We start from the raw sequence: 23,599 nt of genomic DNA, 5'->3' as shown, positions 1-23,599 counted from the left end.
AAGATGAAAGCAGGACCCAGACTCTCCAGGCTCACTATGTGATGTTCAAGTCTTAATTCTGCTTCCAGGCAACCAGAAATCCCAGGAGAATTCCCAGCACCACAAAGCTATGAACACATGCAACTCTTCAAAAGCCAAGCTATGTTACTAGAGTGGGTAAGTTGTGCTCTGAACAACAGAAATGGGACCCAGTGTTATATATATATATAAAAAAATAAACATATAAATAAATAAATAAATAAAGGGGGGGAGGAGAGGGAGAGGGAGAGAGACCTTGAGGTTCTTAAAGAGTAGTACCCTCTCTAACTGGTTCAGGGCTTTGGTCTGCTCCCCACTACTTAGCTCCAGTTTGTTGAGGAGACATGGAGAAATCTGTGAAAGACAGGCAAACGCACGATTTAAAAAGAGTGAAATAAACTCAGACAGGGCACAGGGCAGGAATGGGGATGAATGGGAGGGAACAGGGGCAGGTCAGGTGCATGCACCTAATAGCCAAGGGTCATTTCCATGAGGTCTGAGAAGTCCAGAGTTTCATTCAAGACAGAATGAGGCCATCCATTCTTTTCCTAGCAGTTTGAGAATCCTTTGATCTGGAGTACAGCTTGATTTGATATCTTTAATAGAGACTAGAGCTAGCAAGCCCCATCTTACTCAGCATTAAGAAGGAGTTGGGGCACAGCCTCTCTAGGACTCTTACTAGCTGACAAGACTGAGCCACAAGGGGACAGCCAGACTGTCTTCTTTGTCAACATGCATCTTTAGCTCAGCTTGCTAAGCCTCGTCCTTAATGACTGGCTTATCAGCATACATGGTAAGTCAACAAAGACAGGTCAGAAAGGAAAGCCTGAAGAAGGAGAGGTACATGGGAGGTATATTTCAGACTATAGGACTGACAGCTATTGTAGATTTCAAGTAGACCCATCTATGCAAAAGCATGTCTTTGCTACTGAGCAATAGTACTCCATAGCACTGAAGTCTAGAAGTTAAGGAGGTTTGGACAGGGGACAGCAGATGAACTTTCAGACCCCACCTTCTTCATGTTGGTTCCCACATAGCTCTTGGGTTCTTCTTTAAACTGAGGTAACCTATAAGATAGAGAATGGCATGACTGTCATTGAGGATAATGACAATGTTCTCCTCTATACTAGTCATAGCAAAGGTGTTTTGGGCCCACAGTATCCTTGTCTATTGGTTTAGGTTTATGAAAATCTAGTTAGAGGAAAGCTAATCTCATCCCTTTTAGAGCTTCAGAGCCATAGAAATTTGGATATGTAAGACATAGATAAGTAGACACTGGAGCAGGGTGACTAAGCGCTCTTGGGAGTGTGGAGGTTCTTTTTGTCCTTGGAAAGCACTGCTGAAAGCCAAGAGATAGAGAGTTAGGCACAGAGAAAATAGTAAAAGCAGGTTGGTGTTTTAAAGGCAATAAATCCATGGGGTGAGAAACTTGGCAGCAGAGTCCAAAAGCAGTCTAATGTGCAGATAACAGGGATTAAGTTTGAAAGAAAAAAGAAATGCCATTGGGAGGTTTAAAAGTTATTGCTTCGGAAGCCGGGCGGTGGTGGCGCACGCCTTTAATCCCAGCACTTGGGAGGCAGAGCCAGGCGGATCTCTGTGAGTTCGAGGCCAGCCTGGGCTACCAAGTGAGTCCCAGGAAAGGCGCAAAGCTACACAGAGAAACCCTGTCTCAAAAAGCAAAAACAAAAACAACAACAATAAAAAGTTATTGCTTCGGTTCTTCTCTAGTTTGTCTTTGGAAAGGAGGTATAGACTAGGCAGTTAGATTTAGGACAAAAAGGCTTCTCGGGCTCTAATATGAAGGAGTTCTTCCTAGGGAAATCAAAGATCACGGTTTCCCTGGGATTAAGGGGTCTGCCAGGATATAGAACATATATAGTGCTAAAATCAGGAAGTTCCAGGCAAGCCAAGATAAGGGCCACTAAATGGGCTTTTCCCACTAATAGTTGCCCAGCCTTGGCCTTCTTTTACAGAAATCAGGCTGAGCTCTGGAAGCTCAGCAACCTGTTCCAGACTGCTTGTTCCATGCTCAATTTGGCATCTTCTCTAGGCTCCCTTTCCCAGATGCTGCCTGCACAGAAACAGACACAAGTTTGGGAAGCAGAGATTCAATAACTCTCGGTCTCCCTGAGGCCACGGCAGCTCTCTCTTCCTTCTCCCTTGCTCAGTAACCCTGGGCCTGGAGAACTACTGCTACCTACAGTCCCAGTGGCCTCTGATGGGGTTGTGGGGTTGGCCAGGTCCCTAAAGTGGCTGTGTGGAAGCAGGCAGACTCAAGAGGCCTGGGCAGCCGGGCAGAAGCAAACAGCAGCAGGTTTACCTTGTGAAGAGCAGCTGCACCATGTCCACGAGAGTGTGCTCTGCGGATTTTCTCAATAACTCTGCACGGGCAAAAACAAATAACACAGGTGTCATTACTTGCTGGGCTATTATCAGGAGACTTCTCAGAGCAGACTCCCCTCCAAACTGTGTTTACCAAGGATTATGCCAAACTTATTAAAACCAGCTCCAGCTCAGCCTGGTAGCTATAACTTTACCATACCACTAGGTGGCACTACTGAGTCAGGAAAAAGGGGACCACTAGATAGGTTTTCTTGGGTTATCAATTGGCATCAATTGGTCTCCCATGGGAGATTTGGTTCTGGAACTGAGTCAGTCTAAGATTCATCCCCATTCCTGCCTGGGAACAATGGATTAAGATCTCTATTCTAGCTTCATAACCAAAGTCCTAAGGTTACCCAAGGTAGATGATGGAGAAATCCTGTTTCTCTGGGGTTCAGAAACAGCATCCTGTATACATACTCAGATACCAGATACCAGCTCCAGGAGGTGAAAGAGCTAGTATTCAAGCACCTACCACTAAGTCTCATTTCAAAGCAAATCCGGAAGCAGGACTGCATAATCTCACACACAGATTCATTTGTTAAGTGGGTGCCCACTGGGGTTAGCAACAGAGTTCGGAGGACCTACAAGGAAGAAAGAGAAGGCACTGTGATAACAGAGTTGGCTGACAGAACTTAATTGAAGGGAGAACACTCATCTCCTGGGTACATTCGTCGTTGTTATTATTATTGGTGCTGTGGTGTGTGCTTGCTCATGTGTGCTTGTGTGTGTTTATGGGCATGTGCAGGCCAGAGCATAACATGGGCGTCAACCTAAAAAATGTGGTCCAACTTTTTTTTTTTTTTTTTAAGTTTTTTGAGACAGGGTTTCTCTGTGTAGCCCTGGCTGTCCTGGAACTCACTCTGTAGACCAGGCTGGCCTCAAACTCATAGAGATTCATCTGCCTCTGCCTCCAGAATGCTGGGATTAAAGGTGTACACCACCACTCCTGGCTCCCCAACTTCTTCTTCTTCTTTTCCTTTCTTTCTTTCTCTCTTTCTTTCTCTCTTTCTTTCTTTCTTTCTTTTTCTCTTCTTTCTTTCTTTCTTTCTTTCTTTCTTTCTTTCTTTCTTTTTCTTTCTTTTCTTTCTTTCTTTCTTTTTTTCTTTCTTTCTTTCTTTCTTTCTTTCTTTTTTTTGAGACAGGGTTTCTGTGTGTAGCCCTGCCTGTCCTGGATCTCACTCTGTAGACCAGGTTGGCCTTGAATTCACAGAGATCCACCTGGCTTTGCCTCCTGAATGCTGGGATTAAAGGTGTGCACCACTACCGCCCAGCTTTCCCCAACTTCTTTTAAGGCCAGGTCTTTCACTGACCTGGAGTTCACCAATTAGGCTTAGACTGAATGACCAGCAAAGCCCCAGGATCCTCCCATCTTTACTTCCCTGTGATTACAAGTGGCTTTTTACATGTGTTAGGGAATCTTAACACAGGTGTTCATGCTTACAAGGCACACTGTTTATTAACAGAGCTATTGATTCAGTTCTTTCTCTTTAAAAAAAATGTGCTGGAGATCAAATTCACATACGCTTGGCAAGTGCTTTACCAAGGAGCCACATGCCCAGCCTAGGAGTGAGATCTCCCTACCTCCTGTTTTTTTTTTTTTTTTTTTTTTTTTTTTTGAGATAGGATCTTGCACTTAGTCCAGGTTGGGTTGGAAGTTGTGATCTTCCTGCTTCAGTCTCCCAAGAACTACGATCACAAGTATGCATAACCATGCTTGATTTCAGGGTTTCTTTCTTTTTTTAAGTTAGCAAGAATGCTGACCTCAAAGATGGGTACAATGTCACATGCTTGTACTATTAGCATTTGGGAAATCAAAGCAGAAAGATTAAGAATTCAGGTTCTTTCTTAGTTATATGAGATCCTGCCACCCCACCCTCTCAAAAAAAAATTAAAAATTATAAGTTGGTGTGGTGGCACATGCCTTTAATCCCAGCACTCAGGAGGCAGAGGTTCACAGATCTCTGAGTTCCAAATTAGCCTGGTCTACAGAACAAGTTCTAGGACAGCCAGGGCAACACAGAGAAACCCTGCCTTAAAAAAACAAAACTAAACTAAAAACAAAAAATTAAGTGCTAACCTTATTTCATTCCACCTGATTGATGGAAACTCCCACATGCTTGACTTGGGAGTCCTTTCTTTGCTTAGCATGCTCATGATACAAGTTCATAACTCACTCTAGCTCTAGGCCCACACACCTAACAGATGGACGACACAGATACAGTCTACCAGAGGCACAAATGTATTAAGGGCTTCTGGTATTTGATACCAATTCATTTAAAGCTTTTAATTATTTTTCTTAGCAAAGCTTTTACTTTGGGTATCTGAGCTCCTTGTTTGGAAACAGAGTCAGTCTCTAAGCCTCACTGGAGTCAAAACACAGCTTCATGCTCCCAGCAGACTCGGGTAAGTAGAGCCAGCAGCACCAGCCCTTGGCCATTAGTCTAATTGTTCTTCCCTCCCACTTACCTGGAGGATTTTCATCAGGACAACTTCATCACTGGCAGGATCTGTGCCCACAAAACGGGCATGAGTGACAGCATCTGCCATGTTCTCCATGCCCTCTGCTGTGCCCTCATGAGTTGGATCTGTTCCAAAAAAAGGGGGGACAGGTTAAATCTGTTCCAAAAAAGGGGGGACAGAAGACAGGAGAAAAGGAAGATGGCCTATCTATAAATGGCTTGGAGAGACTCTGGCTTTCTCACCAGTCCCCTAACCTATTGGTTTTTTGAGCTACCTAAGAGTTTTACCCATAACTGGCTTTAACAAGCCCCTCTGCACAAATCTACTGAGTCAAAAAGCATGTCTAATGTATCAAAATTACTTGAACATACATGCCCTAGCTCACTTCTAGCTTTTTTTTCTGTAAGGGGTGTGTGTGTGTGTGTGTGTGTGTGTGTGTGTGTGTGTGTAGGTCAGAGGTCAGTGTCGGGTAAGTAGTACTCTCCACTTTACTTATTTTTTTGAGACAGGGTCTCTCATTGTGCCTAGAGCTCAGTGATTCAGCTAGACTGAAGCGAGTACGCCTTAGGGATCTTCCTGTCTCCACCTCTCCAGAGCTGGAACTACAGTGCCCAGTTTTTTATGTGGGTGCTAGGGCTCCAGTCTCAGAGTTTGTGTGTCAAGTACTTTACCAACTCAGCCCGGAGAAGCTTTGAGTTTTGTAGGTGTACAGTAGGGCCTAAGAACCTGCATTTCTAATATCTCAGGTAAAGTGAATACTGCTGGTCCAGGGATACACTTGGGGAATCGCTAGTAGTAAAGTACTTATCTTATAGTGGAAGGGCCTAGAAATAGGAATAAAAAGCAGGAAGAGTCAGAGCTTTGAATGCTAAGGTTGTAGCTTTTCTCTTTTCATTTTTTTTCCCACTTCCACCTTTATTGAGACAGGGTTTCTCTGTGTAACAGCTCTGGCTGTCCTGGGACTTGCTTTGTACACCAGGCTGGCTCAAACTCAAAGAAATCCACCTGCCTCTGTCTCCTGAGTGCTAGGATTAAAGGTGTGCACCACCACTGCCCAGCTCTCTTTTCATCTTTTAATATAACTTCTCTTTGGCTGTTTTTTGGAGTTGTATGTTCTGGTGCAATTGGATTATGGGAATGAGGGGAAAAAATAGATGGTTAATGCCACCAGTACTTCTACCTGAGCACCATATCACACCAGATCAAAGGTCTTTGAGTTCACTCTTATTTAAAACAAGACTGAACAAGGATCTTGATACCAAGGCCACGTGTGGTGCCACACACTTGACAGGCTGAGGCAGTAGAGTGATGAGTTTGAAGCCAACCAGGACTATATAGAGAGAGACCCTGCCACCTACTCCAAATAACTTGTTTTCATTTCTTTAGTTAGCTTTGTTTTCTGAGATAGGGTCTTGTGTAGCCTCTAGGCTGGTCTTGAGGTCACTATGAAGCTAAGTGTGGCCTTCTTATCCTCTTTCCTCTACTTCTAAGTGCTGAAGTTATAAGGCATATGCCAACCACACCCAGCTTACAGGAAAATCTTGTTGCTCCTTTAACGAACCAGGCTTTAGGAGAGAAAAAGAAACAAACTGAGTAGGACCGAAGGCTGGGGAGTGGGAGGCAGGTAGGATCTCAGCTACAACCATGAGGTGAAAGACTGGTAGTCAACTCGCATTCTGTCAAGGGATAAATTCTGCTCCTACTCTTGTGGTAAAGAGTCCCAAGGAGCAGGCTAAGAGCCACCTCCAGCAAGGCCTGCAGAGTCCTGCAGAACTGCCTGGCTGCTGGCTTCAGTCCCGGGCTGCTTCTCACGAGTCCACTTGGCTGCTTGGCTCTAGAAAGTGAGCTCATGGAGATAAGGAGGGCAGGCACCCAGCAGCTCAGGCAATGCTGAAGCTGAGGGAGCAGGAGACTAAGAGTCCCTCCTGACGGCAGTGGTAGGAGGCAAGAGAGAAATCTCGCCACCCTCCCTCCTTTTTCTTCCTACATAGTCCTAGCTAGCCTGAAACTCACTATGTAGACCAGGCTAGTCTTGAACTCACGGGTCTCCAAAGTGCTGGGCTTAACGGTGTGTGCCATACCTGGCAATTTCCCATTTTGGTACCTGAAATTAATAGAGTTCCTGAGCCTAAAGCTTGGGGGATTGCCAAGAAACCTGAGCATTTCTCTTGCAAATATGAGGCAGAAGTCTACTTTGGTTGTCTCTTCCTCTCCTGTCTTTGTCGGCACTCGTCTCTGACATGTCCAAGACTCTGTCCCACTTACAATGTCCTTCTTCTCGGTGTTCAGTAGCCACTTTAAACAAGTGTAAGGGAAGCCAGTTTCAGGACTCAGAGCACCATGTGGTACTCCAGCTTCTTCTATCATCCTCTTGTGTCTCTTTCAATTAGGACAGAACATTCCATTCTTTTCGTTGGTTTGTTTTTTCAAAATAGGGTTTCTCTACATTACAGAGATGGCTGTCCTGGAAACTGCTTTGAAGACCAGGCTGGCCTTGAACTCATAGAGAGGGATTTGACTGACTCTCTTCCTGAGTGCTGGGATTAAAGGTGTGTGCCACCACCACTTGGCTGAAAATTCCATTCTTTATGGTTCTTGCTTAAAGCTTCTCTCACAACTCACTGAAAGTTGTTACTTCGGCCTCCAGGGTCACAGTAAAGCCAGGTCTTTCATAGTGTTGAATGGCATCTCAGCGTTCAGTGAATAGCCGTCTTGTCACATCTCAAAGCTCCTGGGAGTCTGTTTCTTCCTCTCTTCTACTAATCTCTTGATAAAGTGATTTAAATTCTTTTGATCTTTTTATATTCTTATTCCTTCAGCTTGAACAAAGTATAAAGTCCATTTTCCAAAAAGGCAGGTAATAGTGACAGGTCCTTTAGAATCATAGGTAGAGCCTGCCAGCAAGCTAGATAACCAGTGTACAAATCATGGCTCGACAGATACATGGGGCCACACTAAGGGCCAGTCCTTAGAACAGGATGGAAAATCATCTCAGAAGCCTTGGGCTGTAGGACTCAGGGGCAATGGGGGCGGGGGTTCTGCTAGAAGGTTGCAGACACAAAGGGTGACTTAACAAGCTCAATTAGTAGACCTTGTACTCTTCAAGACTCCAGAACATCCTCCTTTCTAGTCACTTGTGAGCCAGCTTCCGAGAGGTGCCAGAGTTGCTTCTGCTCTCTGGCTTTCGTACATCCCTTCCTGCTCCTTTTCTCATGCCTACAGCAATCATCACCTCCCAACATTCCTCTTTCCCACCACAGGAAGCTTCATTGACCAGCTGGCCTGCGGTCTCCAATGACCAGCCTGCTTGCCAAGTCCAGAAAGGGACAGAGGAAGGAGAAAAGATCAAAGGGAAAGACTCAGAAGGGCAGCTGCTGGAGACACGACCTGCAGGTGGTGCTCCGGTCAAGGCTGTGGCAACTGGGCCTGGTTTCTTTTAGGGAAAGCAGGAAGCCGAGTCTAGTGGGCCTGGAGAGGTTGAGCCCTTATTTACTCAGAACCTGGCTGACACCCAAGACTCCGGCTCAGGATCCTGAGTGCTTCAGCTAAGCAAATCAAATTTTCTAGAAAAGATAGAGTTTTCTCTCCCTGAACTTAAAGGTCATTCATTTGCTAGCTAGAACCTGGGCCTCATCTTTCCTTGTCTCCACTTTGGAACATAAACAGCTGCCCACCTGTTTTCTTTGCTCCTCACTTTTCATTTGTTTGTTTATTTTCCGAGACAGGGTTTCTCTGTGTCGCCCTGGCTGTCCTAGAACTCATTTTGCAGACCAGGCTGACCTCAAACTCACAGAGATCCTCCTGCCTCTGCCTCCTGAGTGCTGGGATTAAAGGCGTGTTCCACCATGACAGGTTTTGCTTCTAACTGTTTCCCATGGGTTTTTAATAGGGGAAAAGAATTAGGATTCTGAGTGACAACACCAACTGAAAAAAAAGAAGAAAGAAAAAAAAAAACCCGAAAATGTACATCTTACATAAACTGACTGAAGGGGACATAACTCAGTAGTGGGGTGTTTGCCTAGTAAGTGTGAGGCCCTGGGTTCAAGTCCTGATATTGAAAAAAAAAAAAAAAACAGATCTACTGTAGATTGGGTGAAATAATAGGTCTAGACTGAGAGCAAAACTTTATAATACAATGATAGATAATGGATTGTTATTCCTACTATACAAAGAGCTTATACCAACTGTTAAATCCAAAAGAGAGACAAAGGAAATTCAAAGGTTCAACCTCAATGAAATAAAGACAACATACAGATTTTTGCCCACCAAAGTGGCACACACACACAAAAGAAAACTGGTAATATTCAGAGCTGCAGACAGCAAGAAGAAACGGAAACTCTCAAGCATTGCTGGTGGGAATGTAAATGCTGTAGCCTGCTGGGGAAGTAATCTACAAAATGCAGCACTTATAAAAATGTGAGATATACAAACTTTACACCAGAAACTCCAAGTTCAGAAATAGTTCACACAGAAATAAAATTGGTAAATAAGGCCATAGAAACAAGGATATTTATTTCAGCATTGTTTATAATGGTTTCAAAAAGGGAATAATGCTAATATTAAAGACACCATTATATCAGAGGTGGATGAGAAGGAGAAATAGAGAGTTATTATTTGATAGTTAAAGTTTCTGTTTGGGCAATGAAAAGATTTGACAAATAGATGGTAGAAATAGTTGCACAATGCTGTAGTCGTAACTAAAATTATTATATACTTAAATTTGATTAAAGAGGGTTAGGGATGTAGGGAGCTTGTCTAGAATGTATGAAGTCACTGGTTTGATACTAACATTTCATAAAACTAGGTGTGGTGGCACAGGCTTATCATCCCAGTATGGGAAGGTGAAGCCAGGAAGACCTGAAGTTCATATTCATCCTTTCTACATAATGAGACTGTCTTAAAAAAAAAAAAAAAGGTTAAAAGGGAAAATTTTATATGTGCATATGTGTGTGTGTGTGCGCGCGTGTGTGCGCGCGCACATGCGCGCGCATGCGCGCGCCTGTGTGAGTGTGTGTGTGTGTGTATAATGTAGATGTATATATGTATGTTTTACTACAATGAAAAGAATAAATCAGCTACATAATTATATTGTATATATCAAGTTAACACTATTAAGTGAAATACAGAAAATACATAACACAAATCCCCTTTCACCCACCCTTTTCAAAAAAAGGATAATCAAGCTGGAGAGATGGCTCATCGGTTATGAGCACTCTGCTCTTCCAGAGGACGTAAGTTCAGTTCTCAGCATCTAGATTGGGCTGCTATAAATGTCTGTAACTACAGTTTCAAGGGAATCTCACACCTTTTCTGGCCTCTGTGGGCATATGCATGCATGTGGTACCCATATATACATTCAGGTACATACACATACACATAAAATGACTAAATGAATTTTAAAAAAGAAAAAAAAAAAGATAATACTGCCTAAATCCAGTACTTGAGAGGCTGAGGCAGGAAGGCTACAAGTTCCAGGCTACCTGAAAGACCTGTCTTAAGATGGGTGTGTGCATGTGGGGGAAGGGTTTGCTCATGTTTATATACATCAAGAAGAAAAAGTCAAGTCGTGTCATTAATACCTCTTCCTAAAGAGGAGACTTCAGCACGAAGACAGAGGAGAGGTACTTTGCTTTTCTTTCAGATGTCCCAGTACGGTTTGTTTTCTTACAATAAGCATAAATTATATTTGGAAAATAAGGTAAACCAGAGCCAGAGGGATGGCTCAGGGGTAAAGGAACTTGCTGCCAAGCCTAATAATTGGAGTTTGATCCTTGGGACCCATATAGTGGAAGAAGAAAACCTAGGCCACTAATTGTCCTCTAAGCTCCATGTGAACACCTTTCCGTGTGCATGTCCCCAGTTCCTACTCCATCATACAAATAAATAAAAGTAATCTTCAATAAAGGCAAACCAAAGCACAATGGCACCATACTCCTAACTCTCACAAAGGATGGTAGAAACTAGACTCTCAGGCAATCTCCTCTCTTCTCTCCCTCCATGTACAACCTAGTCCATTAGCATGATGAATAGTAAGTAAGCCTATCCCTCTACTAGGAAAGAGACAGCTGGTATCACTAGGTGGTTTAAGGCCTAAGCAACTGAACAGAAGCAGGAAACAGAGTGTTGGAATTGTCCGACAGAGCCTGGGGATTACCTATGAGTGCGTAGGACAGGAACTTGTTGACAGAGCTGAGTGCCAGGCCGGTGATAGGACCAGTGGTATCTTCAGAGCGAATAACTTCCAGAAATGGACGAAGGAATACATTTGGCTCAATCTCTGAGAGTTCTGCAAGTAAAATGAACAAACACAAATCAAAAATGAAAAGATACTAATAAAAGTTAACCCTAGCAAAAGGTCAGTTTTGTCTGTTGGATGAAGCTAGAGGTCTTCCTGGCTGGGTCAACCCTCCTCCCCCTAGAATACCTTGAATTGAGTTCCTGACACTACCATTTTATTTGTAAAAGTTTTAGTATATAGCTCTAAAAGATTAGTAATTTTTAAAAAGCACATTTAAAAAATTAATAGTAAAATTATTAAAAGAGGGAGTTTTAGGCCGGGCGGTGGTGGTGGTGGTGGTGGTGGTGGTGGTGGTGGTGGTGGTGCACGCCTTTAATCCCAGCACTCGGAGGCAGAGACAGGCGGATCTCTGTGAGTTCAAGGCCAGCCTGGACTACCAAGTGAGTTCCAGGAAAGGCGCAAAGCTACACAGAGAAACCCTGTCTCGAAAAAAAAAAAAAAAAAAAAAAGAGGGAGTTTTATGTCATATATAGACTATCAGAGGTTTTTTTTTTTTTCTTTTTTAAAGAGTTATTCATTTATTTTATGTGTATGAGTGTTCTATCTATATGTAAGCCAGAAGAGGGCATCAGATCCCATTATAGATGGCTGTGAGCCATGATGTGGTGCCGAGAATAGAACTCAGGACCTCTGTAAAAGCAGCCAGTGCTCTCAACTGCTGAGCCATCTCTCCAACCCCAGACTACCAGACTTTTCGCTATTATTTCATTACTGTTGTGTTGTTATTGCTGGAGATTGAGTCCAGGTCACTGCATGTGCTATGCAACTATTCTTCCACTAAACTACGTTCCCAGCCCTTGATCCCAATCAAGAAATTAAAGCTGGGCAGTGGTGGCGCACGCCTTTAATCCCAGCACTCAGGAGGCAGAGTCAGGTGGATCTAGGTGAGTTCGAGGCCAGCCTGGGATATAGGGTGAGTTCTAGGAAAGGCGTCAAAGCTACACAGAGAAACCCTGTCTCTCTGTGAAAGAAAGAAAGAAAGAAAGAAAGAAAGAAAGAAAGAAAGAAAGAAAGAAAGAAAGAAAGAAAGAAAGAAAGAAAGAAAGAAAGAAAAAGAAATTAATAGTTGGGCATCAGGCATGGCAATTCCTACCTATAATCCCAGGTTTCAAGAGGCAGACATAGGAAAATCACTACACATTTGAAGCAAGCCTGGTCTACATAGCAAGTTCCAGGCCAGGGAGAGTAGCAGGCTACTCTGTTTCAAAACTCAAACAAAAAGAAAAAAGAAAAAAAAAAAAAAAAACAGTACTTATTTAATATAGCCAAAAAGCATGAGTCAATTTCCCATGATCATTTCATCATCTTCTCTAGTGATATACAGGTAAGCTTTACCTCAAGTACAGGTTTAACTAAAGAAATTCCAGGGTGAGAGAAAAACCTAGTTCATAGTCCCATGCTGAAAAGGAAGCCTAAAATAAGCAAAAGGCTGAGCAGCCTCCAGTTACAGAGATGGTCTGTGATCTTAGACGGCTCTAAGCATTCTTTGCTTCCTTCCTCCCCAGAGAGTCCGGCAGCTAGCTGTCCTGAGATGAAAGAGCACAGCAGTCTTTGAGAGAAATAAGGTCTGAATAAAACAGTGACAGGCTTCAAATCACACAATAAGCAGAGTTTGGTCTACATGGTTCTAACGCTCCCCAAACTACATGTCTGCCCTGCCTAATTGCCAGCATATACTTCTACTGTAGCAGATTTCATCCCAGGTCAAGAAGACACACTGTCCTGGACTACCTGACTTTGCTGAGAGTTGAATTTGCTTTTTTATACTCTGTGGTTTCAGCTTTCAGAGTTAGTTCTTTTAGTTTTCCTAAAGAGGCCAGAAAGTTTTAGGATATATCAAGGCTATTGCACTTTTACAGACAAAGAGAAGTATGTGTGTGTGTGTGTGTGTGTGTGTGTGTGTGTGTGTGTGTGTGTGTATTTGTTCTTATGAACCTTTATTTTCATGCAAATGTAGGGCACTCCCTACTCAGTTCCTACCTTTTGTCTCTCTGGGCAAACATTTTCTGGGCCGGCTGCTTCCCAGATTAATGCTTTAATTAATTGGCAGATTGGGTAGCATTTTCCAAGCCTGTCTGTACAGTGATCACATCAGCTGTACAAAACCTGCTTCCCATTCCCCACCGGGTCCACCTAGAGATGACAACTTCCATTAAAAAAAAAAAACTAAGGAGAAATGTGTGTGCAGCACGCACCCACGTGTGCAATAATAAGCATTAAGGTAGACAGACGACATAGGAAAAGTGGATTATGGAACACTTTTTAAGAGCACGTTCCAAGGTGTATAGTCAGGCTAGGGAAATGGCTCCGTGAGGATCAAATGCTTGCTGCACAGGCCTGAGGACCTGAGTTCAGACCTCCAGCACCTCTGTAAAAGTCCTAACTCTAGCTAGGGGCTTGCTGGCCAGCCAGCTCAGCTGAGAAGATTCAGTGAGATACTCTGTCTCAAAAAACAAAGGTAGAGAGTCACAGAGGAAGACATCTGAGGTCTGGCCTCCACATCCACATGCACAGGTGATCACACATAAAAAGCCTTAAAATCATCTCTTACTATTTTAGGAACACAAATGCTTTGTGTTTACCTTGGCCTGTCATCTAAAAAATGTTCATTTTTGGTACACATGAAATATTTATCCAGGCTATTTGCATGCAGTGATTTGTCCCTATTTATTGTTGAATAGTATTCTCTCCTCCATGGACGTATCGTAGTTTCTTTATTCATTCACTGGCTGAAGGACATCGGGTTCTCTAGTTTACTACCACCTGCCTAGTTAGAGCAGTGGTTTTCAACCCCTTGGAGTCCAACAGCCCTTTCACAGGGGTTGTCTAAGAATATCTGAAAGCACAGATATTTACATTATGATTCATAACAGTAGCAAAATTATAGTTATGAAGTAGCAACAAAAATAATTTTATGGTTGGGGTCACCATAGCATTAGGAAGATTGAGAATCACTGATTTAGAGACTTCTTATCCAAAATTAAGGCCTTTAGTGATGATACAATTATGTGCAGATGTCCTCCCAGTCTAAGGCTTGGTCCTTTCCAGGCTTTTACATGTCTATACAGCAGAAATAATTTTTGTTTTATTTCCATCTTGTTGCTTTTGAGACAGGGTCCCTCTACACAGCCCTGGCTGTCTTGAAACTATGTGTGTACACCAGGCTGGCCTTAAACTCAGAGACCTGCTTGCCTCTGCCTCCCTACTGTGAGAATTAAAGACGTGTGCTACAACACTCAGCTTTACTTTTTTTTTTTTTTTTTTTTTGGTTTTTCAAGACAGGGTTTCTCTGTGTAGCTTTGCGCCTTTCCTGGAGCTCACTTGGTAGTCCAGGCTGGCCTCGAACTCACAGCGATCCGCCTGGCTCTGCCTCCCGAGTGCTGGGATTAAAGGCGTGCGCCACCAACGCCCGGCTCAGCTTTACTTTTGATGAAACCCTATCTGTCTTTTTGTTGTTGCTTTGGTTTTTTGTTTGTTTGTTTGTTTGTTTTTTGTCTGTTTGTCTTGAGACATGGTTACTCTGTGTAGCCCTAGCTATCTTAGAACTCACTCTCTAGACCAGGCTGGCCTTGAACTCACAGAGATCCACCTACCTCTGCCTCCCAAGTGCTGGGATTAAAGGTGTGCACCACCCAGTAAAACCCACTTTATCAATATTTATTATATGGATTGTGTTTTGGTGTGATACTTAAGTGATACTTAAAGTCGTTTTATCAAATCGTAGGCTTTTTCCCTCCTTGAAACAAGATCTTAAGTAGCTTAGATAGCCTTCAACTTCCAATGAACTGACAGGCAGAGGAAACCTCATCTGACTCTTCTCTCTGTTCACTTTATTTATTTTGAGAAAGACTAAGCAGTCTTGGCTAGTCTGGAACTAAAAATACTTTTAAATAAATGTTTTGGAGCTCATTGCATGAGTGTTTAGTCTGTGTATATATGTGCACCCTGTTTGTGCTCAGTGCCTGTGGAGGTAAGAAGTGGGTATTAGGTCCCTTAGGAGTTAGGGATGGTTGTGAACCACCATGTGGGTGCTGGAAACTGAACTGGGTCCTCTTCAAGAGAGCTCTTTCCTCTGAGCCACCTCTCTAGGCCCAAACATCAAGAATTTTCTTTAAAAGTCATTGTCCATCACATGTAGCTGTCAAAAAGACTAACAGTGCACTTTGGGCTAGAATGCCACATTACCAGAAAACCACAGCTTTGTGTTACCCAGAGTTGGCATAAGGTAAGAGAGACAGACAATGGACACTGTTGATGGAACCTGTGCTGGCCAGGCCTAGCTTTTGTTCCTTGTTTTGCGGCATTGTTCCCCAAACCTTTCAGGACTGTCTGTTCAGGTTCAGCTGTCTTGGAAGTTTCTCTGGGTACTTTTCAAAGTAAGGTGTGACTATTCAAAAGACTACTGCTCCCACCAACCATCTTTACTACTCCTCACAGACAGTGCAATCTCATGGGTCAGTTTTGATGCCTTTGTATTTCCCATAGGTAAAATGGGAAGTGCCCCTTTTCACAAAGTTCTTGAGCCCATTAGCATCAGGATAGCAGAAGCCGTCAAGACTCTCCAGTATAACTAAGACCTCATGACACACTGCTGTAGTAACCATTTTTGGCTGTGTATATATGTGCGCCCTGTTTGTGCTCAGAAAAGAGAGTTAGTGGAATTTTACAATGCTTAAGGGATGTGGAACAGTTGTTAGCAGCCTTGATACTACTACTACTACTACTACTACTACTACTACTACTACTACTAATAATAATAACAATAATAATAATGATTCTTCCTCCTCCTTCTCCTTCTCTGCTTTGGCTATTTACCTCTCAGGCTCATTAACTACAGATTTTGATAATGTCAATCTGGAATTTTCTTTTTCATTTCCTCTTGTTCCCTTTAAGTCCCCTGTATATAGCTGACAGGTAGTAACCGATAATAAACTTCTCTTCTTGCTGATATAGAAGAGTGAAACTTTTTACTAGATAAGAGTGATTTTGATTGAAAAAGCTGCTCCAAGTACAATGGCTGCATAAAGCTGGGGTATGCCAGCAGGCTATAAAGTACAGCAACACAAGTTTTTAATTTCTCCTGGGCTTTGAAACTGCTTGCTTGATTCTGAGCTTGGTGGCAATAGTGCATGCAGAGGAAGGGCTACAGCAGTTTTGGTTTGCCTGTATGTTACAGACAAATTGCTCACTAGTTCCCTCTAGGAGGAAAAGAACTAAGTGTTAAAAGCTCATACATCACACTTGTGCTCCAGGGAGGGAGATGGCTCAGTCTGTCCTCAAGCTGCTGTTTGAGGACAGTCCCTATGGGCCTCATTTAGCCTGTTGGCCTTGTTAAAGGGGCCTTGTTCTCCCTCTTGGATTAGGAATGAACCTGGACAAACCTAAGGCTTAATTCATAGGGCAGTACTCCAACCAATAACTAACAGTGTATAGCCACCGGGTAGGAAGAGAGGAACAGAAGAAACTAAAATCCTAGGACAGTCAAGCCACGAAATTTTATTTTCCATTTTAGTCATAATTAGTAAACCTGTAGAAATAATTTGGTATTGGGGCTGGAGAGATGGCTCAGCAAGTTAAGAGTACTGGCCGCTCTTTCAGAGGCCCGGGATTCAATTCCTAGCATCCATACAGCAGCACACAACTGCCTGCATTTATGTCTTTGTAAGGATGTCAATCTCCTGGAACTGGAGTTATAGACAGTTATGAGCAGCCATGTGTGTGGCTGGAAATTGAACCCAGGTCCTCTGGAGGAGCAGCCTGTGATTTTAACCTCTGAGACATTGCTCCAGCCACACTTGGTATACTTTTTAAGAATTTAATGCAGTGTTTATGCAGCCTGGCTTTGGAGTTAACAAGACCTGGGTTCAAACTCAATGTTTTCCATTTATTGTAGACCTTAGGTATCACAACCTCTGGGAGCCTTCATTTCCTTTTTAGTGAAAAATGGAGATGGTGGTATTGTTTCTTAGAGTTATTGAGAGAAGAAAACAATCTAAGTATGATCTGTCTCACGCATGCTGGTCTCAAACTCTGGGCTCGATGGATCCTTCTGTTTCAGCTCCCTTAAGCTGGGATTACAGATACACAGCACAGCTACTATCTTGAAAGTTGTTTAATAACTTATGTAGTTATTGCTGATGTCAGAGGCCAACTGAAGTTGTTGTCCCAGACAATGGAACAAGACTTGCATAAATTGATAGGTAGCAGCTCTAGTGGCAAGCTTCCTTGTCATTTAGCAGGGACGCCCATAGCGAGCCAGCCTTTCATTGCTGTCCCAACCAGGACTCATGCATTGTATTGTCAGATAGTATATTTCCTGTGTGCCCTACCTTTAAGCACTTGTCTTATCTTTTTAATTTTTTTTTTCCTTTTAATGTGTGAGTGTTTTGCCTACATGTATGTCTGTGCACCATGTGTGAGCCTGGAGCCCTCTGAGGTCTCAAGAAGGTATCAGATCTCTTACTGGAATTTCTGATGGTTGTGAGCCACTATGGGGGTTCTGGAAACTGACCCTGGGTCTTCTGCAAGAGAAACAAGTACTCCTCACCACTAAGCCATCTCTTCAGCCTCTTGTTTTATCTTTTTCTTTTCCTTTTTTTTATTAAGAAATTTTTTTTCATTCATTTTACATACCAATCAAAGATACCCCTCTTCCCTCCTTTCACCCCACCCCCAGCCTTCCCCCCACCAACCCTTCATGAGACTGGACTAGGCCTCCTGCATGGCTAGACAATTGTGTAGCTTGATCTGCTGGGGAGCCCCCTGGCGGTAGAATCAGAATCCATCCCTGGTGCATGAGGGGGCTTTTTGGAACCCACTACCTGTGATGGGACACCTCGTATGGCCTTGAGGCAGGGGGAGGGGCTTGGACTTGTTTTATCTGTTTTAAAGTGGAGGCTAAAAGTAATCTCAAGCAGTACAGGGTAGTCCTATTCAGCTGCAGGAAACAGTAAAAGTAAGTACTTGGGCACAGAGATTCACCAAGAATGTCTGTTACTGCTTCATGGGCTGCTGTCAGATGTTTCTGGACAAGCATACCCTCTAATCTCTCTACAGGAAAAGCTGTGCAGCTGTGAGGACAGAAAGACGGCCAAGGAATGACAAGGTGGTCCAGCTAGAGAGTCCATACAAGAGCCCCTTTTCTTTACTGGGTATCTTGAAACTTTCTGTGGCAGATCTCTAGGGAGGATGAGTTTTTATGTCATTTCTGACTTAGGCTGGGGACTTGTGAACATAGTCTGTAAATTACTACAGGCAGGAAGGAAATATAAATTTATGACTTATAATCTTCAGACTTTTGGATGTTAACCCCAAAGTATGTAAGTTGAGGAATCACTCGTGTTTAATAAGAGTATGTTAGATTTTTTTTTCCGTTCACATCCACCAAATTGGAGGTGGGTGTGGTGGCTCAGGACTGTAATTCCAGTTGCTTAAAAGGCTGAGGCAAGAGGATTACAAGTTCAAAGCCGGCTTGAGCTACACATAGAGTTCAAGATCAGCCAGGGGAATTTAGAAAGACCCTGTCTCAATAAAGAATAAGTAAGGCTGGTGATGGAGCCCAGTGCCCAGTATCTGCAAGGTCCTGGCTTCAATTCCAGTACCAATCTATAAAAAAAACCATCAATTAAAAAGTAGAATTCTAAGCTGGGCAGGGATGGTACACACCTTCAATCTCAGCACTCCAAGACAGAACTACACAGAGAAACCCCATCTCAAAAACACCAAAAAAAACAACAAACAAAAAGTAGAATTCCTAAAGTAACAAAAGTGTCTAAAAACAAAACTCAAGGGCTAATTGATAGCCTAAAAAGTGAATACTTTCTAAAATATTTTCATTTTTACTTTATAAAACTCCAGCTCCAGGGAATCTTCTTCTGGTCTCTGTGAGGGTACCTGCACACATGTGGCATTTACACACAGGTAAATACATATACACATAAATCTTCAAATAAAAATTTTTTATTTGAAAAATTAATTTACTCATTTATTTTGTGCTTGTGTGTGTAGTTCTGAGGGCAGGTTGCAGGAGTCACTTCTCTCCTTCTACCATGCAGGTTCCAGGGATCGAACTCAGGTCTTCAGGCTTGGTGGTAAGCACCTTTATCCTCTGAACTATCTCACTGGCCCTCCAAAGGGTTTCTCATGAACCCAGTATAAATAATTTTCCTTTTATTTTTAAAGACAGGGTCTTGTGTATCCCAGGCTGGCCTTGAACTTCTGATTCTCCTGTCTATTTCCGGTACTGGGATTACAAATGTGCATGTATTACCATACCCACTTTCCTGTGCTGGGGGCAGTGAACCCAGGGCCTCAAGCATGCTAGGCAAGCACTCCGCCAACCGAGCTCCATCCCAGCCCCTACTTGCCTTTCTTTAATGTATTTTTGGTAAAAGAGTGTTTTTTTTTTTTTTATTTTACATGTATATTTGTCTGCATATATGTCTGTGCACCACAGAAGCCAGAAAGAGGGCATTGGATCCCCTGGAAGTGGAATTACAGACAGTTGTGAGTCACCCTATGAATGCTATAAACTGAATGTGGGTCCTTTGCAAGAGCAGCAAGTGCTCTTAACAACTGAGCTATCTCTCTAGCCCAGAAATTATTCTTTTTTTAAAGTTTTAATTTAATAAAAAAATAATCCTTATATGTGTTTTTTGAGAGAGGCTCTATGTAGTCCTGGCTGTTCTGAAACTCCCTATACAGACCAAGTTGGCCTCAAATTCATAGAGAACTGCTTGCCTCTGCCTCCCAAATGCTGGGATTAAAGGTGTGCACCACCACTGCCGCCACCTTATTTTAAATGTAAAGACAGGCTCTCGTTATGTCATCCTGGTTGGTGTACTTGTTAGCCTTTATCTCATGGCAATCTGCTGTTTCAGCCTCCAGGGGCCATGTGCCTGCTGTGTCATCATGCCCAGCTTTAAACCACAACTCTTTTTTTTTTTGTTTTAAGATAGGGTTTCACTACATAGCCCTGGCAAGCCTGGGACTCCCAGAGATCCGCCTGCCTCTGCTTTCCAAGCACTGGGATTAAAGGTGTGTGTCACCCTCCACACTGGGCTTGGACCACTACTCTTTTATGTCCCCTGGTGACCAAAAACCCTTCAAAGTGCTTTCCTACTAAACTGTAGCACCTCAGAAATTCCACTTGTAGACTGTTCTCAAGCTCTGACTTTCACAAGAAATAGAATCTTGAGTAGACGAGCCATAGTCAGAAAAGTAGAATGTGGTGACCTAACAGCTCCTAAGATAGAACGCGCCAGCACAGACAGAAACCAAAAAGCAGTTGTACTCAAATACTTTTGCCCTGTGCCTCTGGATATAGAAATGTCAAGAGGGTTAAATGAATGACTTCTGTTTTTATCATGGGGTGATTTACAGGTTTGTTGGATGTGATCCGTCTTGTGACTGATTCTGCCTCTAGAAACCTAGGCCAGTATTTACAGAATGAAGAGCTGATGGGGGCAGCTGATGGCCCTACAGAAAGCAAGAAGAGAGAAGTAGACTCTGAGGGTAAAAGGGTCGAGACAGGCATTTCTGAAGCTAAATGGTGTTGAAATAATATACCCCAGGCCTTTTTCCTTGTCAGCGTAATCCAATTGAGAATGCCCAACTGCCCCTGACAAGAGTCACTCAGGAGTGAAGAGCTTCACTACCAGGGAAAGCAGCTTATGTGTGCATTTTGGCTCAGGAATGTGTCAGCCCAATGCTGGCCAAATGAGAAAAGGCTACTGCAGCTGAGCGCACCCCTCCCTGGGAGGACAGTCACCACTAGGAGCATAGGCTAGGAGAGTCCTCTTTTGTCTAAGGGCAGTGCTTGAGGCCACATGGAGGCTCTGACACAGACTGCTGAGGAGAGGAGCAGCTCTGACAGGAGAAAACAGTGTCGGGGTTCATCTCCCTTTAGTCAGGTCATCATTTGAGAAGACAGACTTGAGGGACATTGGCAGATTCTCAGATTGACACTGAGGAAATTTGGGACGTCTCTGTTTTAATGTGCTAATAAGGTAGTCAAACTTTCTGTCCACCAGTGCTGAGCAAGGTATAAGCACAATATCACCAAGCCATATCCAAAAAGCCATATCACCATGCCTTCTGCCTTAGGTTAAAGGGGCCTTTGAGCCTCTCCAATTTGTGGCCCTGACTAATCAGAAATCGAACCTGTATTGATTTTAGGAAGACCCTAAAACTCCTTTCACCGGCAGGGGTGAGATTTCCCATCCTAAAACTGTTTTCTCCACTCCTAGAACATGAGTCAGTCACCTTCAGAGAACCCTCTACCTAGTCTGCACTTTTTGTTTACTGGACTGTTTGTGCCTGAGGACTGACAGCTCTCCAGGGTGGGAATTCTGGCCGCTCCTCTATGCTGTCACATGTCGCCTTGGTTATGAAATTATTCAGTATGCCTACTATGAGCAGCATCATGACACTTCTCTTCTGGAGGACTCTAAAGAATATCCAAGTAAACCCAGTCCTCAGCAAGGCCAAGGAAGAACACCAGAAACTTCTGCTGGAGCTTCATAAGAGGTAATAAAGTGGAATGACTAAGAGGCTTTGGAGTCAGATGGACCTGGGTTTGACTCCAGTTTCCAACACTCACTAGCTTTATAAAGTAAATTTCCTTATCCTTTTGAAGTTTCATTTTTATTCACAAAAATGGAGATTACGAAGACAAAAGGAAAGTAGGTATTGGGTGTGGCATGGCACAAGGTACTAAACAGTGGCTGTTCTTATTATCTTTCTTTCCTCTAAAAAGGCCATGAACAGTCCAATCAAGAAGGTGCCATGAAAAGCTCTGGAAACTTTGGATACAGACTCACACTAAGTACAATCCTGCCAAGGGGTGAGAAATCAGTCCTCTTCCATGATCTAGAAAGAAACAAAAAATTCAGCTTCTTTCTCTGATCTATGTGTACCTTGCAACTGATGGGAATTAATACAGCTATCCCAAAATGCATCATAAGTATCAGCCATCAGTTATATGCTATCTTGGGATTTATCTTTAATTTATATTCTTTTTAAGATCTAGGAGTCTGGCTGGTGGTGAGCACCTTTAATCCCAGTACTTGGGAGAGAAAGGCAGGTGAAGCTCTGTAAATTGGTAGGCCAGTCTAGTCTACAAAGTGAGTTCCAGGACAGCCAGGGCTGTTACACAAAGAAATCCTGTCTCAAAAAACCAAAAATAAATAAATACAATAAAAATCTAGGAGTCTGAAATCCTAGGTCTCTGGATGAAACAGAAGGATATGGAGTTCAAGGCCAGCCTGAACTACATAGTAAAGCCCTATACAACAAAACAACAAACAAACATAGAATTAAAGTTAATCAAAAGTAAATAACACCAGCTAACATTTATCAGAAATGCTACTATGTACCAGGCCCTGTGATAGGCGATTTGTACCCATTTTCCCATTTTGTGTATATACAGGGTACAAAACAGGAAATAAAGTGTACAATAAGCACAATATAATATTATTTAGGGGCTTTTTTTAAGCCCTAGAGTCCTAGTCCAATGTCCTCTCTATACTGCTAAATAGCTTATTTTTTAAGTTTTAAGTAAATATAAAAAAATTGAAGAGTAGACCTTCTACCATTCCTAAATCTGTTTGTGTATTTAAAAAATACTTATTTTTATTTTTGTTTATTTGTGAATATATGTATATATGCTCACAGTGGACAGAAGAAGGCATCAGATCCCATGGAGCTGGAGTTCCAGATGGTTCTAAACTTCCTAATCTGGGTGCTAGGAACTGAGCTTGAGTCCTCTGGTGTAACAGTACTTTCTTGTTAGGACTGTCAGCCCTCAAATAATGACATGGAGACTTATTGTGAGTTATGAAAGCTCAGCCTTAGCTTAGGCTTGTTCCTAACTAGTTGTTATAACTTAAATAACCCATATTTTTTAATCTACATTTCCCACCTGGCTCATCACCTCATCTCTGTACTGCCCATCCTGCTTCCTCTATGTCTGGCTGGCGACTCCACCTTTCTTCCTCCCAGAGTTCTGTCAATGCCAGAAAGTCCTGCCCATACTCTCCTGCCTAGCTATTGGTCATCCAGCTTTTTATTACACCAATCACAGCAATACATCTTCACACAGTGTACAAATATCCCACAACACTTTGAAAAAGCAGCAAAGCCCGGGCGGTGGTGGCGCACGCCTTTAATCCCAGCACTCGGGAGGCAGAGGCAGGCGGATCTCTGTGAGTTCGAGGCCAGCCTGGGCTACCAAGTGAGTTCCAGGAATGGCACAAAGCTACACAAGAGAAACCCTGTCTCGGGGAAAAAAAAAAAAAAAAGAAAAAAGAAAAAGCAGCAAGTGCTCTTAACCATTGAGCCATCTTTCCAGCCTCATGAAGAGTGAATTTGAAATATTTTCTTTAGACAATCTCACTATGTATCCTTGGGTGGCTTGGAAAAGACTATGTAGACTGGACT

The 23,599-nt window shown here is 42.9% G+C and overlaps 1 protein-coding gene and 1 long non-coding RNA gene across 2 annotated transcripts in view; one reads left to right on the top strand and one right to left on the bottom strand.

The window, feature by feature from the left end:
* LOC114708153 (Golgi-specific brefeldin A-resistance guanine nucleotide exchange factor 1-like) overlaps positions 1-23,599 on the bottom strand; it is a 139,241-nt gene that overhangs the window by 25,757 nt on the left and 89,885 nt on the right. Inside the window, 5 exon segments of the mRNA XM_037202355.1 lie at positions 1,031-1,085; positions 2,339-2,399; positions 2,876-2,984; positions 4,870-4,988; positions 11,018-11,149. Of these exon segments, the coding sequence (XP_037058250.1) occupies positions 1,031-1,085; positions 2,339-2,399; positions 2,876-2,984; positions 4,870-4,988; positions 11,018-11,149 (476 nt within the window).
* On the top strand, positions 20,148-21,792 carry LOC119088304. Its single transcript, XR_005091925.1, has 2 exons — positions 20,148-20,542; positions 21,409-21,792. It is a non-coding gene; the product is annotated as an uncharacterized LOC119088304 (long non-coding RNA).

The sequence above is a fragment of the Peromyscus leucopus genome, chromosome 1 (assembly GCF_004664715.2).
Source record: "Peromyscus leucopus breed LL Stock chromosome 1, UCI_PerLeu_2.1, whole genome shotgun sequence".
Taxonomy (NCBI): Eukaryota; Metazoa; Chordata; class Mammalia; order Rodentia; family Cricetidae; genus Peromyscus; species Peromyscus leucopus.
This window is presented reverse-complemented; position numbering and strand designations above follow the sequence as displayed.